Source organism: Microtus oregoni, unplaced genomic scaffold (assembly GCF_018167655.1).
Source record: "Microtus oregoni isolate MIOR12 unplaced genomic scaffold, Mior012 000009F_ref0000495, whole genome shotgun sequence".
In the NCBI taxonomy this organism is placed as follows: Eukaryota; Metazoa; Chordata; class Mammalia; order Rodentia; family Cricetidae; genus Microtus; species Microtus oregoni.
Window position 1 is genome coordinate 18,134,955 of NW_024543068.1, and position 15,004 is coordinate 18,149,958.

Sequence of the window (15,004 nt, forward strand, 5' to 3'; positions counted from 1 at the left end):
GATCTGAGTGTGATTCCCAGAACCTACATAAGAGTGGGAGGAGAGAATGGACTCTTCATCATTGTCCTCTGACCTCCATAATATGCACATGCGTGCACATACAACAATAATAATGATACATTTTAAGTAAATAAATACAAGTGCCTAGTCTCCGACTGGCTGATTTTCAGTGTGGACTTTTGTGTGAGAAAAAGGAGCTGTTCATTAGTAACCCTCCCCGTGTGATGTTCAGCGTCCCCAGATCATCCAGATCCTGAGCGGGCAATGCTGGCCCTGTTCTCCACCCCCGACCCAGCCCACGCCTGGAAAATGGCCTTTTTCTACTGCCTGAGCAACAACAAACACTTCCTGGAGCAGATCCTGGTGAGTCGAGCTTCATTCCTGTGCGCCATAGAAGAACCCAGAACTCTCTCAGGGCTATTGGGGTTTTCTCTGTTTCTCTCTCACTCACGTATCCAGCTCCTGCAGTCTAATCAGTGGCAAGTCATCTGGTTGCCATCCCGACGTCCCTCGGGAGAGGGGCCTCTGAGAACCAGTGCCATTCCTAATTGATGCTGTAGCCACTTTAGGTTGAACCTTTGGTAGGAAGTAAGATGTTGGCTGTGTGTCAGCTTTCTGGGGGATGTAGACAGCAAAGGCCATGGCAGCAATTCAAGGCCTAGCTGGCAGTGAAATTTAATTACTCTAACTCTTGCCTTCTAAATTGCAGCCGAACCTCATTTACTTCAACAGATATTTGTGAATCTCAAGTTGTAGGTTGTGAGCTATGCTAAGAGATGGGGTTACAAGAGAAGTCAGTCCCTCACTTCAAAATGCTTAGAACGTACTTTTGTGAACTGTAATTTTATGTAACTGGCTACCCTAGTGAAACTGGAACTAATTCTTTCCAGTTGAGGTAAGCAGGTAACCTTTGCCTTAAAGGTAACGGCGCTAACCCTGTTGAAAGAGGAAGACTTCCCAAGCCTTGGGTGCCTGCTTGATCGAGAATTCCGGCCTCTCAGCCACCTGCTCGTGCTCCTGGGCTGGACACACTGCCAGAGCCTTGAATCAGCTAAACGATTACTCCAAACACTCTACAGGACCCAGGTAACTCGGTCAGCGCCCCAGGGTGCTCCAGAAGCAAATGCCCTGGGGCTTTGGACCTAGAAGAGTTCCTAGTCTCACGGTCAGCCACAGTGTCTGAAGCCTAAGTCAGTATTTGTTTCTTCTGCGTTGACATAGGACCAAGGCCATGATGAGCTTCTCAGGGATGCCTGTGAAGGATTGTGGGCTCACTTAGAAGTCCTGGAGTGGTGTGTACAGCAGAGCAGGTATGTCCCTGACAAGTCATTCCTCTTCTACCATACCTGGGGCACACTCAACCCTATACTCCATTTCAGAAAAAGAAAAAATTTGATTATGCTGGCCAGATGCGAATAATTGTTCCATCTGTTAAAGTGGGGTTTGGGGGAACCTAGGTAATGATTAGCTTCCGTTTGAGACCATCATGTCGTGGCCAAAGGATAATTTGGAGTCCGAAAGAACAAAGGCTGACAATCCCTACGCATGCATGTACTATAGGCCAGGCATTGTGCTAAGCCTCTTACAACATTCTGGCAAAGTAGATCCAGACATGATTGTTGCTTTAAACACTAAGGGTCACACATGGTAGCTTACAGTTTAATCTCAGCCCCTGAGAGACAGAGGCAGACAGATCTCTGAATTCACAGTCAGCCAGTTCTTCATAGCAAGTTCTAGGCCAGCCAAGGTCACATAGGAAGACCTGCCTTCACCTAGATCTGAGTTTCCATTTTGTTCTTCGTTAACCTCACTAATGCCTCGGGAAGCAGGTGGAGTAGTGTGTAGGGAAGGGCTCTTTGAATAAACCAAAGAAGCTTATTTGAAAGCTACAGAGAGTACAGAACTCAGGGACTTGGATCTTCGGGTCCTTCTTAGACTCCACTGGGCAGAAAGGCCCTTCTTAGATCCTTTCCAGACAAGCAACTAACTAGATGGCTGTAATTCCTCAAGGTGGACGTGGATAAATGTTTCCTTTTATCCTAAACCTAATAACATAGTTTGAGAAGGTGAAACCCAAAGTAGTAGAGGGCCAGAGAAGAAGAACAAGAGGAAAGAGAGTTGTCTCTCTACAGGGCAATAATATAAACCGCCTCCTTATCCATCCTTCCGACTCTGCCTTCCAGCAGCCTCATACCAAAGAGAGAGCTCTTGTGTCACCTACATGGTGGAGACAGCCACTCCCTGCTCTACTCTCTCCATCACCTCACAAACCTTCCCGCCCTCAGGGAGGAAGAAGTCTTCAAGCTCCTTCAGAAGGTGCCAGCTAAAGACCTCCAACAAGAGCATGGTGAGTTGGTCATAATGTGGTCGCATTGTGTCGCACAGGTCCAGGAACTTCCTCGGGTGAGAACAGATGTTTCCAGCAGGGAGATATTGCTTTGACTTGCTTTGCAAAAGGACCTACCACCAACCAGTGTTTCCACATTCTTTTTTTTTTTTCCTTCCTCCACCTCCCATAAAGATGGGAAACTTGTTTGGCAAATTTCCTAGAAGAACTAGGATTCTGATTCACAGTGAGAAGTATAAAAGGCTTCCAAGGATGAGGTTGATATTTGGCCTCTGAACCCATTGAGATGCACTTGGAGCTTGGGACTTAAATCTGAAAAGGGCTGTAATAGGACCGTGACTGGGTACAAACCATGTGGAATATAAGTTAGAGTCCAGGCAATGGAGACCATGTATCATATAGAAGGAAGACTGGTAGAAAAAAAGCAAAGCAAAGAGGACAAAGCTGGTTTTGATTAGGGGACAGGCCTGGGACGTTGCAGGTCAGACATGCAGGAGGGTAAGAACTACAGGTCAGCCCTCTGCTTCAGTCATTCTCGCTGCTCATGCCTGAACAGGCTAACTCTGAAGTTCTCTCCGTGTCTCTGCTTCAGATACCCGTGATGCCTCAGCCCCCGAGCACCTGAGCCCGTGTCAGAGCCTGACTCTCTACCAGGGCTTCTGCGCCATGAAGTATGCGGTCTATGCCCTCTGTGTGAACTCACACCAGCACGCTCAGTGCCAGGACTGCAGAGACATCGCCTCTGCCTCCGAGGACCTGGCCGTGGCAGAGCCAGGCAACGATTCCCTCACCCCCGCAGGTACAGAGCGTTCCTGTCCCCCGCATATGCAGGCACCTCTCCCAGGGACTGCTTTGTGTGGTTACCATTTCCTTCCAAGATGGAGTGCCCTTGATTTGAAAGTACGCAGGAACAATTTTATCCATTTATCAGTCTCTGCATCAAAGGGACGTGCTTATATCTTAATGGATCTTAATCTGATCATCTAGCCTAGTATTTGGCAAATGGTTTACTTTTTGTAGCTAGACACCATGGTAAGAATAGCATTTCAGGAGAAATGCCATTTCAGGAGAGATGGCTCTGTGGTTAAGAGCTCTGGCTGCAGCCCGGCTGTGGTAGCACATTGCCCTTAGTCCCAGCACCCAGGAGGAAGGGGCAAGTGGTTCTCTGAGTTCAAGGCCAGCCTGGTTTACAGAGTGGGTTCCAGGACAGCCAGGGCTACATAGAGAAACCCTGTCTGGGGAGAGTGGGGGGAGAGCACCGGCTGCTCTTCCAGTTCCGAGTTGAACACCCAGCACCTATATGGCAGTATATAATCACCTGTAACTATAGACCCATGGAATCTGATACCCTCTTCTGATGACACATGTACATGCAGAGAAAACACACACATACATAAAATACATAAATTGATAGGTATTTTAAAAAAATAAAGCAACTCTTGTTCAAACTTACCTGCACAGTTTATATCTTTATATATATTATGTGTATTTATGTATATGATATATAAATTGAAGCTCAGCTTTAAGACACAGTACTCCAAATAGAACATAATTATGAGGTTTTTTTTTCCTTTTCCCTTCCTTCCAAGTCGTACTGTGTAGTACAAATGGAAATTGATGTAACCCGATTTAACCTCAAACTCTTAAGCCTCCCAAGCACTGGGATTACAGGCCTGAAATAGATGCTTAGTTCTGATTTTCCTTCTCTTCTTCTTCCTTTTCCTCCTTCTCTTCTTTTAAATGTATTTTTTTAGATTTTTTTAAATACATGTAGGTGTTTTGCCAGCATGTATGCAGTGTACCATGCACATGGCTGCTTCCCACAGAGACCAGAACACAACATCAGATTAAAACTGGAGTTTCAGCTGGGTGGTGGTGGCACAGGCCTTTAATGCCAGCACTCTGGAGGCAGAGGCAGGTGGGTCTTCCTTAGTTCAAGGCCAGCCTGATCTACAGGTGCATTCCAGGACAGCCAAGACAGCTAGGGTGACACAGAGAAACACTATCTGGGAAAACAAACAAACAAACAAAACAAAACAAAAAACCTGGCATTTCAGAGGTTGTGAGCCATGATGTAGGTCCTGGGAATCAAACCGAGGTGGAATCAAACCGGAAGAGCAGCCAGTGCTTTGAGTCACTAAGTCATCTCTCCAGTCCCTTTGTTTTTTTATGGCAGAGTTTCATGCTATAGCTCAAGGTAGCCTTAAACTTGTGGCAATCCCCCTTCCTCAGCCTCCTGAATGCTGGGATCAGAATTGTACTACCACACCCTTGTTGAATATCAAATATTTAAGAGACCTAGGCAGCCTGAGATTAAACAGGAGGTTAAAATAGAATTGCGGGGTGAGAAGTCCATGTTGTTACCTTAATTCCTAGAATAGGAAGTACTTGTCAGAGGTAAGGGATGACACCAAAATAAGGGAAGAGCAGAAACAGAGGGAGTGTTCAGTGGGCTGATTTTTAGTGTTTTGCTCTCTCTCCTCTCCCTCTGGCCTCTGCTCTTACCCATCCTCCTTAGGTGCTTCCCATCTCTTCACAACATACCTGGCCAGATGCCGACAGTATCTACGCAGTATCCCCGACTCTCTGTGCCTGGAAATTCTCGAAAACATCTTCTCTTTGCTCCTCGTCACCTCTGCCGATCTCCACGCAGAGCCTCACCTGCCCGAGGACTATGCTGAAGATGATGACATGGAGGGGAAGGGCTCCTTGGGCCTGAGGTCTCCGTCAGAGAGCCCTCAGCACATAGCCCCACCCGAGAGGAAGGCAGAACGGGGTCCCCTAGGACCCAGGAGCCTTGAGCACACAATGCCAAGCTGTCCAAAGGCAGAGCCAAAAGACAGTTCGCCGGGGCCTCACAAGCACAGCTTCTTGGACCTAAAGCACTTTACTAGTGGCCTCAGTGGATTCCTGGCCGATGAGTTTGCCATAGGAGCCTTCCTCAGCCTTGTCCAGGAGCAGCTCGATGAGATCGGCAGCCGAAGCACTCCCGAGGAGACAAAGCTGCTGGAAGGCCAGAGCGGCTCCGGCTCCGCAGGCAGAGATGGACTGCAGAGCCGCCTGCACCGGTTCTCAAAGGTTCTCTCCGAGGCCCAGTGGCGATACAAGGTGGTAACCAGCAACCAGCGCTCAGGTGGGTGAAGGGGGACAGAAAAGAGGAAAGGAGGAAAGTTCCACGACGTGGGCGCCGGGTGGGCACGTGGGAGCCACACCCGAATTCGGGGACCTGTCAGACTGCTCAACATCTCAGAGCTTAGCGAAGGTGACCCCTGCCTGCTTCCACAAAAGGTCACATCAAAGCTAGACACTGTGTCTGTGTTTGCTATTGCAGAAGACCAACCTTCCCGAAGATACCGGCCCGTTGCCACGAGGCACTCTAGTCTCCGCCGAGGTCGCCGGACTAGAAGAACCCGGGCAGGTGATCCACAAACCTCTCTTTTCTCTCCTCGAGTCTGGTTCCCACACACCTACAAAGAGGCATGCCAATGCTTGCTTGTCTAATGTTCTTTTAGGCAGAGTACATTGTCAAAATAACAAAAGTCGGAAGGATCCTCCTAGTCCCACCCCTTCCCCCGTCAGGTCCTAACAGTGTCTTACATAGCCATCCAGAAATTTCCCACACAACACAACATGCACATCCTTTCACATATGCACAATGACATACACACACACACACACACACACACACACACAAACACACACTGTAAACACCCTGAGTGGGATGAAGGGATGCCATAAGGGAAACGTGGAAAATCTGCCTGGCAGTGTTGCCACGGCGCTGAAGATGCTCAGTGATTGGTTTGGGACATAGGCTGAGTTTGCGTCCACCTGCATCCTGCGGACCTAGAACACGTCTTCTGTCTCCTTTTCCCCACAGGTACCTCGTCTTTCCACAGGGCTGCCTCAGTAGTGCGCCAAGGGGACTCCCTTGATGGTTGACAGCCTCTATAGGGCCACACAAAGGGACAGGCAGCCTCCATTGGCAAGTCTCAGCACTCAGGAAAGCTGACGCTGAGCCACTTTTCCTCCTCGGCTTGCATCAGGGCAAGCCACATCCTCTACAACAGAAAACATCTATCAGCCTATTGGTTCCTAGTCATGATAGTTGTGCTTTCATTTTCCTAAGCTATTGCTAGTACTTAGTCAGCAGATGGTGGTCACTAGCTCCTAGGACTCTAAGGCCCCACATGGTTAAAAACCACTGGTATAGGCTGTTACCCAGAGAGCTCTGGGACCACATCGTCCCTGCCACCCATCCTCACTGTAGTCACCCTTCATCCTCAGTCTACCCGGAGCTCGGCTAGTAGACTGACTTTGCTGTTTATAGGCTATAAGGAGCTGATGGCCGAATTTCACTCTTCTACCTCTAGATGGCCGGGAAAGAGGCCCCAACCCATCCCTGGAGAGTACCAGCAGTGAGCTGAGCACAAGTACTTCAGGTATTTGGGTCCCAGACAGATGTTAACTTCAGGCAGCTTTGCCCATGTCCAGACTTGCCGTGCCCTGTGGTGTGAACACCGGAAGGAACTGAACCTAGGTTCAAGGTTTATTCTGCATAACGGAGATGTCAGCTAGGCAAAGGGGAAAGGCTTTCTCTCTTAGTTAAGTTGCCCAGCAGCAGAGAGAAAAAGGTGGCTATTCAAGGGAGATAGTTGTTACTTGTCTTCTAAGATGGTGACAAACGCCTAGCCTTCATTTAAACAAAAAACAAGACCCATTTACAGAAAATATAGAATTGTGGGGAGAGGTGACAGCTCTTATGTTTTCTCCCGACTATGTCCAATGTTCTTCGCCCACCAGAAGGGAGTCTGAGCGCTGTGTCTGGGCAGGTGGAGCTAGACAGCCGGTTGCAGCCCCAACCTCAGAGTTCCATCATCCCCATGATGTTCTCCCCACCGGAGTCACTGCTGGCATCCTGTATCCTCAGGGGGAACTTCGCAGAAGCCCACCAGGTAACAGGAGACTGGTCACGGTAAAGCATGCTACATCAGCCCCTGACTGTCATGTTGTGCCTCCAGGAAAGCTAAATGCATGTGACCCCAAAAGTACTTGAGAGTACTTGCTGGGGAGTCCCATGGAGCAGAAAAAGACAAAAAGGAATTTCCACGTGTGCAGGCCCAGTGCTCGGCGCTGCAAGTTTAGAGACATTGAGTTATTTGTTTTCTTAATATAAGCAGTGTTTAGACAAACTAAAATAGCCGTGATCTCACCACACAGATTGCTTTCAGCCTTATAATAATGCTATGGAAATGTGATCACCCTTGTTTGTAAAGCCTTTGGAGTTATTTCCTTAAGAAAAATTCTCATAGCTGGGCATGGCGGCTGCCACTGGTGAGCCCAACACTGAAGAAGGGTGACTGCTGTGAATTTGGGCAACCTGGGCTATCGAATAAGAACCTGACTCAGAAAAGCGGGGGACAGGAGGGGAATGAAAGGGGTCTTACCTAAATTACTAAGTCAACACATATTTTAGGGCAATGTCTCGGTAGGTAAAGGCACTTGCCACCCAACCTGAAAACCTGAATTTGACCTCCAGGACATACATGGTTGGAGGAGAGAACTAACTCCTGCAAGTTTCTCTCTGACTTCCACATGTGTGCTATGGTACTCATGTGCCCACACACATTCTCTATAAACAAACAAACAAATAAATCAATAGAATTACAAAAAGTGTTTTTGGTTTTTCGAGACAGGGTGTCTCTGTATAACTTTGGAGTCTGTCCTGGAACTCTGTAGACCAGGCTGTCCTCAAACTCACAGAGATCCGCCTGCCTCCGCCTCCCAATTAAAGGTGGGATTTAAAGTATTCCTAAATATATTCATTTAAAAGAATACCAAACTATTAACAGCAGTTGTGGCATGCCCCTTGAGGATTTATTCTTACAATTTGTTAGTGTGTTAGATATAAAATAGTATCTGTGCTGGTTTATGTCAACTGGACGCAAGTTAGAATCGTCAAAGAAGAGGGAGCCTCAACTGAGAAAATGCCTCCATAGGATCGAGCTGTAAGCAAGTCTGTAGGACTTTTAAATTAGTGATTGATGGGAAGGGCCCAGTCCACTGTGGGTAGTACCACCTCTGGGCTAGTGGTCCTGAATTCTATAAGAGAGCAGGCAGAGCAAGCCAGTAAATAGCACCCCTCTCCAGCCTCTGCATCAGTTCCTGCCTCTAGGTTCCTTCCATGTTTGAGTTCCTGTCCTGACTTCCTTCAATGATGGACTCCGATGTGGAAGTGGAAGCCAAATAAACCTTTTCCTCCCCAAGTTGCTTCAGTCATGGTGTTTCACCATAGCAACTAAAATATAGTATCATACATAACTTAAATTCCTGGTAGGAAAAGTCTTTTCTTGTTTATTTCCCATAGGTGTTTCCTCTGAGATCACTGCTAACATTTGCTTATACCTTCTGGACTTTGATCATTTGTTAATGGACTCCTATGAGCTGTTTTGTATTTTGTCTCTCCTTAACTTTCAGTGCTAGCTGAGTGTAGTGATACACACGTTTAATCCTAGCACTTGGGCAGGAGAGACAGGTAGATCGAGGCTGGCCTAGTCTATAGAGTGAGTTCCAGGACAGCCAGTGCTACACAGAAAATCTCTGTCTCTAAAAGATAAGCCAGATGGTCTCTGATGCTCTAAAATAGCCATCCTGGGGCCATAGTCAAATGAGTTGACCTAGCATCCTGTCTCTAGATATCCCCAGACTACGTGGACCTACCACCGCCACACCCCTCCCTTTCTCGTGACAGGTGATATTCATGTTCAACTTAAAATCTTCACCCAGTGCTGGGGAGCTGATGTTTGTAGAGCGTTACCAGGAGGTAATCCAGGAACTGGCCCGGGTGGAACATAAGATTGAAAACCAGAATTCCAATGGTGGTAACAACACCGTTCGGCGCACTGGCAGTGGGCGCTCAACTCTGCAAGCCATTGGCAGCGCTGCAGCTGCAGGTTAGTCTTCCTGACATCAAAGGTGGACGGGTAGCTGGGGTGGCGGCATAAGGGAAGAAACCACCTAAATCTCCATAAGAAATCGCCAGAAATGGAAAGCAGGACTCCCGTCCCAAAAATCAGCCATTTCCTAGCTGCTCTCGGCCTCCCTGACTAGGTGGGTGGAGTCACGTGGCTGCCCCTGAAGCCACTCCTGCCTGTCCCAGTGCATTTTGGGATCACTCACTCGTGCATTAGAGGAGCTGTTCCTGTTTTGTGCAATCATCCAGCAGTGAAGCCTATTATTTGACCATCCCTAAAAGTGAAAAATCGCTCATTAGTGTTTGCAGCCTGGGGACCACATCTCAGTTCCCAGCTGTGGCAGCACATCCAACAGCTGCTTCCCTTCTTTCTCGAAGCAGAAGCTTGCCCCACATTTTCACATTGCTCCCCATACTCCATAGACCAGGGTACCATCATGTCTTGCCCTTTACATGTGATTCCAGGAACTTTTCAGCCCTACTTAAAATGCATGCCCAAGTCCTCCTGCTTGTTCAGAGGTTGTTATGACTCACCGACCTGGCACTGACATCTCCCTGGCCCCCTATTTAAAAAATATTTAAGTACATCTTTTCAGTGGTTTTGATAGACTAGGGCTCTTAAAGCAGTAGTGATGTCTACTTTGCTTTCTTAGCAATATATTCAGAGAGTGTTTCCAGTTGGCCCACCCTGACCCGCATCTTTCTCAGCCTGCTTTATATCCTGTTGGGAAGACACGCTCCCTCGTTACTGCCTTCTGGGTTTATTGTGGCCTTTTTCCATACCTTTGTTTTGGTTCTGTAAGAGCGGGCCCCAATGAAAGTGTTAGTGTATACAGCTCCTGTGCAGGAGAGCCTCAGACAAACTACTTCTCATACGACACATGGCGGGTAGACTCACCTTAACCCTTGCTGTTTGCTCCACGCCCAGGAATGGTGTTTTACTCCATCTCGGACGTGACTGACAAGCTCCTTAGCCCCTCCGAAGACCCCATCCCCACTCTCCAGGAAGATTTCTGGATAAATGCGACCCTGACGGAGCCCAGCACTCCTCTTAGAGAAGTTCTGGAAGACCTCAGTCCCCCTGCCATGGCTGCGTTTGACCTAGCCTGCTGCCAGTGTCAGCTCTGGAAGACCTGCAAACAGCTCTTAGAAACAGCTGAGCGGCGCCTGAGCAGCAGCCTTGAGAGCCGGGGTGAGTGGGCGTCCTGCACCTCTCTCCATTCCTGTTCATTCATCCATTCATTCTCAGCTGTAGTGATGAGCTCAAAAAGCCTTAAGAAGTTGCAGAGAGAGTGGAAGGAGAAGTATTTAATTAACATTAGTTAATGCCCTTGTCCTAGTGTTATAAATAGAGACTGTTGGGTGTCTCGTATTCATAGACAGCAATCTGCAGCCATTTGAGGAAATTCTTTTTTAATTTATTATAAAATTGAAGGAAGAAACATACATTCAACAGGAAAGCCAAAAGTCAGGGAAAAAGTAGAGAGAGGAGGAGGAGGAGGAAGCAAGAAACACAACGGCATATAGTATGGAGATGCTACAAAGAAACCCGCCAAACCCACTGCAAGTTGGTACTTGTTAAAAAGATGGAAAGAAACATATCAAGAATGATACAGATGGGTGGGTGGGGTGAGGGTGTAGCAGCTTGAGCTCTGGATTCAATCTGTTAGCATACAGAAACCAAGGTCCAAGTGAATGAGTGCCCTCAGACTACAGGCCCCTCCTGGGTGAAGGCATTGCCCTAACTTGGGACTGCCATGACTCTATAAACCAGGGTAAAGGAAATGTCCTAGGACGTGTACATGGAGTTCTTAGAGCAGTGGTTCTCATCCTGTGGGCACGACCCCTTTGGCATCACATGACCCTTTCACAGGGGTCGCCTAAGACCATTGGAAAACACAGATATTTATATTACAATTCATAACAATACCAAAATTAAAGTTATGAAGTAGCAATGAAATAATTTTATGGTTGGGGGTCACTACAACATGAGGAACTGTGTTAAAGGGTCACAACATGAGGAAGGTTGAGAACCACTGTCTTAGAGTAATCAGGTATGTAAAGTATGAAGACAGACTGGGGTAATTAGAAAATATAAATCTGATTCTGGCTCAAGTCCGTGGCTGAAGAGAGTAGGAAGGCAAATCCACAAGAAAAGTCCCTTTGCATTTGATCAACAAATGCCACAGAATGCCATAGATTCTGCTGCTGGTAGCTGAGGCAGTCCTGGAGTTTCAGGCAATGCGTACACCAAGGTCCTGCTTGTTGTCACCCAAAATGACACAGTGTGTAGCTCACAGTTACTATTAGAAAAGACAAAGTCGCCGGGCGGTGGTGGCGCACGCCTTTAATCCCAGCACTCAGGAGGCAGAGGCAGGCGGATTTCTGTGAGTTCGAGACCAGCCTGGTCTACAAGAGCTAGTTCCAGTACAGGCTCCAAAACCACAGAGAAACCCTGTCTCGAAAAAAAAAAAAAAAAAAAAGCAAAAAAAGAAAAGACAAAGTCACACAAGGAACTGAGCATCAGCCTCTGAAAACCCATTTCCTCCGGCGTCCCTCTTCCTCCTTCTATTTCAGGTCGACAGCTGGACCAGGTTGTCCTCAATCCCGATGGTATTCGAGGTTTTCCTGTTGTCCTTCAGCAAATTAACAAGATTCTCAATTATCCGCTTACCTTAACGGGACAAACAAAACCCGGTGAGAAGCCTTACTGCACCATCTCCTCTCCTAGCTTTGTTTTTCCTGGACTTGGAACAATGGATCAGCAGACTTTTTTTTCCCTCTTCCTCCTTTCTTGCATGTTTTCCACAGAGACTCTAGAAGAAAGGGGAGGAGGTGCCGCGCGGTGCAGCGTCTTGGAGCTGCTTCAGACATGCTGGCCCAGCCTCACCGAGGACTGTGTTGCCAGCCACACCAGCCTTTCCCAGCAACTGGATCAGGCTCTCCAGTCACTGCGAGAGGCACTAGTGCTGCCAGGTACAGATCTGCCTGAGTGGAAACAGATAAGCAGAGGACTGAGCGAGGGAGATGAGACAGCCAAGGATTTATGAGCATTTTGGAGCAAAAGCTCTGTACTCTAGAGCTGGGCTCAGTCGGCCCTTCTAGCTGAGCAAGGCACAACTCAGAACTGCACTTCTCTCTTCCCCAACTCTTTTGTTTGTTTGTGGTATTTGGAGACAGGGTTTCTCTGTGTAACTTTGAAGCCTGTCCTGGCACTCACTCTGTAGACCAGGCTGGCCTCGAACTCACAGAGATCCACCTGCCTCTGCTTCCCGAGTGCTGGGATTAAAGGCATACGCCACCACTGCCCAGGCATCTTACCCAACTCTTAATTGAAAGGACACTTAACACTCTCACTAGCAGGTACATTTTTTCACTCGTGGTGAGAAATATACCCAGCTGGTAGTTAGTTGGTATTGATCAGCCATCCCCAAAAGCTTCATGTGCTCTTCACAAGAGGCTGAAACAACTATGTAGCCTGATTTCTCTAGACTACAAGCTCTTCCTGGCTGAGATCACTTGCCCACGTGGCTGAATTGGGATTTGTGTTTGGTGTTTGTTTGTCTATCTTCTGAGTGTGGTGCTCACATAGTTACCCATGTCCCATAGACACCCAGTGCATTCTGTAGAATGCTCAGTTTACACACTGGATCAAAAGCTGACCCAAAGCTGAGGGTCCTGAGAGATGGCTCAGTGGTTAAGACTACTTGCTTCTCTTCTAGAGGACCCAAATTTAGTTGCCAGCGCCCACACTGAACAGTTCACAAACACCTGTAACTCTGGCTCCAGTGCGTCCTACATCTTCAGGCCTCTGCAGGCACCCCAGATCCACATACATGCGTGCATATATAAAAATAAAAATAAAATGTTTCTTTCTAGAAATCGACCCAAAGCTAGAAGCAGAGACTAAAGCCATGTCTCTTCTCCCACCCTGATTCCTTTCAGAGCCCAGGAGGACTCCACTCACGTCCCTAGTGGAGCAGGCAGCCCAGAAGGTCCCCGAGGCAGAGGCCCACCCTGTGCACATCCAAAGTCAGCTCCTCCGGAAGACCCTGGGGAAGCAGGCGCTGGCAGGCGGCAGACAGGCTGACTATGTGGGCGTCTTCTTCAGCTACTGCAGCACCCTGGCGGCCGTTCTTCTCCGGAGTCTGAGCTCTGATCCCAGTAAGTAGTGAGAATGGTAAGGAGTCATGAACGATACGGAGCCCGTTATTTAGGGAAAGGAATAGGCGTGCTTCCTTAAGGGGCTCTTTCTAGGTACACAGTATCTAAAGGCACCAGACTGTAGAGTTCTCTTATTCATCTATCTATTTTTTTTTTGCATCTTTGTGTTAAGTAAAATTATACATGGAAGTCCTCAATAACAGCTCATGGAATTGGAGCCTCAAAAGTATCTCTGAAGCCAGGAGTGGTAACGCCTGCCTATAATCCCAACCCCCAGAGGGCAGAGGCAGGAGGACCAAGAGTTCCAGGCCAGCCTTGGCTATATAACACCCTGTAAGGAAAACAGAACAAAAATTCTGCCAGACCTGGGGTCCATTGTAGATCTGAGAGTTCAGGAGGAAAATGAAGCTTTTGACTTGAGTCGCAGATTGAGTTCGTAACAAGTTTTAGGCAGATGGATAAAAATCTGAAATCTTAAATTTTCCAGATTCCAAACCTGATGCCATAAATGGTTTGACAGGTCATAATGAAAATACTATATAGTCTTACCTTCGGGTTCTGTATATAAGATATACATGAAACATCCGTGTTTAGACTTAGATCCTAGTTCCCATGATCCTCTGTCCCATGAATGCAAACATTCCAGGAGCCAAAACACATCTAGTCCCAAGTGTTTCGGAGACAGAATGCTCTCGAACTGTCAACTTCAACTTCAGTCAGGTTTAAGTGAGCATTGCGTGCTGCCTGGTTAGAGTGGCCACTGAAGTTTGTCTGGGTTGGAAGTCGTTAACACTGTAAGATGTAAATGAACTTGTATCCGGGGTCATGTTGAGAATACCTTTACCTGCTATGAGTCAACAGAAGGGTTCTTCATGTGGTCACCTTTGTCTTTCACAATATAACTACGGGGTCTCTGAACAGAGCCCTAAGCCATTGCACCCAGCAGGACAAACAAAGATTATTTCTTTACTTTCTCAGACAATGTGGAGGTCAGGGTTGGAAACCCCTTTGTTCTCCTGCAGCAGAGCTCTTCCCAGCTGGTGTCCCACCTCCTGCTTGAGAGACAAGTTCCTCCAGACAGGTAGGCGTCACCTGTGACACTTTAACTCTTTGTCTCTCCTGCCACCGCTAGTGTGTGTTGTAAGTAGGAGACTAACAGTGAGTCTTCACTCACAGATGAGCAAAAGCCAAAGGTTCAGTGGCATGGATCATGGAGGCTATAGAAAAGTAAGCATTCTCAGGTATTGCTGGTAAGGCATAAAAATGGCTATAACTCCTGTGACAAAGCATTTTATCAGTATCTATTAAGATTACAAATTGACCACAGATGTTTGTAAAAAGTAATCAGCATCCTTAACCTTCAGGGGAACGCAAATTAGAACTACTGGGAAAGTCTGTCTCACCCGAGTCTGCTCTCAGAAGCATATGACAGCGAATTCCAGAGAGGCTATGGGAAGACGGGAACGAACCCTTGTTCAGTAATGGGGAGAAAATAAACTGGTACAGCCCCTATGGAAATCATG

At 47.5% G+C, this 15,004-nt stretch overlaps 1 protein-coding gene across 3 annotated transcripts in view; it reads left to right on the top strand.

Annotated features, from left to right (window-relative positions):
• The window catches only part of Zfyve26 (zinc finger FYVE-type containing 26), a 59,683-nt gene that overhangs the window by 9,987 nt on the left and 34,692 nt on the right, over positions 1 to 15,004 (top strand). For 2 of the 3 annotated variants that reach the window (XM_041658417.1, XM_041658418.1), the window contains exons 6-20: positions 233 to 363; positions 922 to 1,086; positions 1,222 to 1,310; positions 2,184 to 2,347; positions 2,940 to 3,146; positions 4,866 to 5,480; positions 5,679 to 5,765; positions 6,718 to 6,786; positions 7,148 to 7,299; positions 9,096 to 9,297; positions 10,246 to 10,509; positions 11,895 to 12,014; positions 12,129 to 12,293; positions 13,263 to 13,481; positions 14,460 to 14,562. In XM_041658417.1, coding sequence (XP_041514351.1) covers positions 233 to 363; positions 922 to 1,086; positions 1,222 to 1,310; positions 2,184 to 2,347; positions 2,940 to 3,146; positions 4,866 to 5,480; positions 5,679 to 5,765; positions 6,718 to 6,786; positions 7,148 to 7,299; positions 9,096 to 9,297; positions 10,246 to 10,509; positions 11,895 to 12,014; positions 12,129 to 12,293; positions 13,263 to 13,481; positions 14,460 to 14,562 — 2,752 coding nt within the window. The remainder of the gene's footprint in view (positions 1 to 232; positions 364 to 921; positions 1,087 to 1,221; positions 1,311 to 2,183; positions 2,348 to 2,939; positions 3,147 to 4,865; positions 5,481 to 5,678; positions 5,766 to 6,717; positions 6,787 to 7,147; positions 7,300 to 9,095; positions 9,298 to 10,245; positions 10,510 to 11,894; positions 12,015 to 12,128; positions 12,294 to 13,262; positions 13,482 to 14,459; positions 14,563 to 15,004) is intronic. The other variant, XM_041658419.1, reaches the window with a different exon arrangement.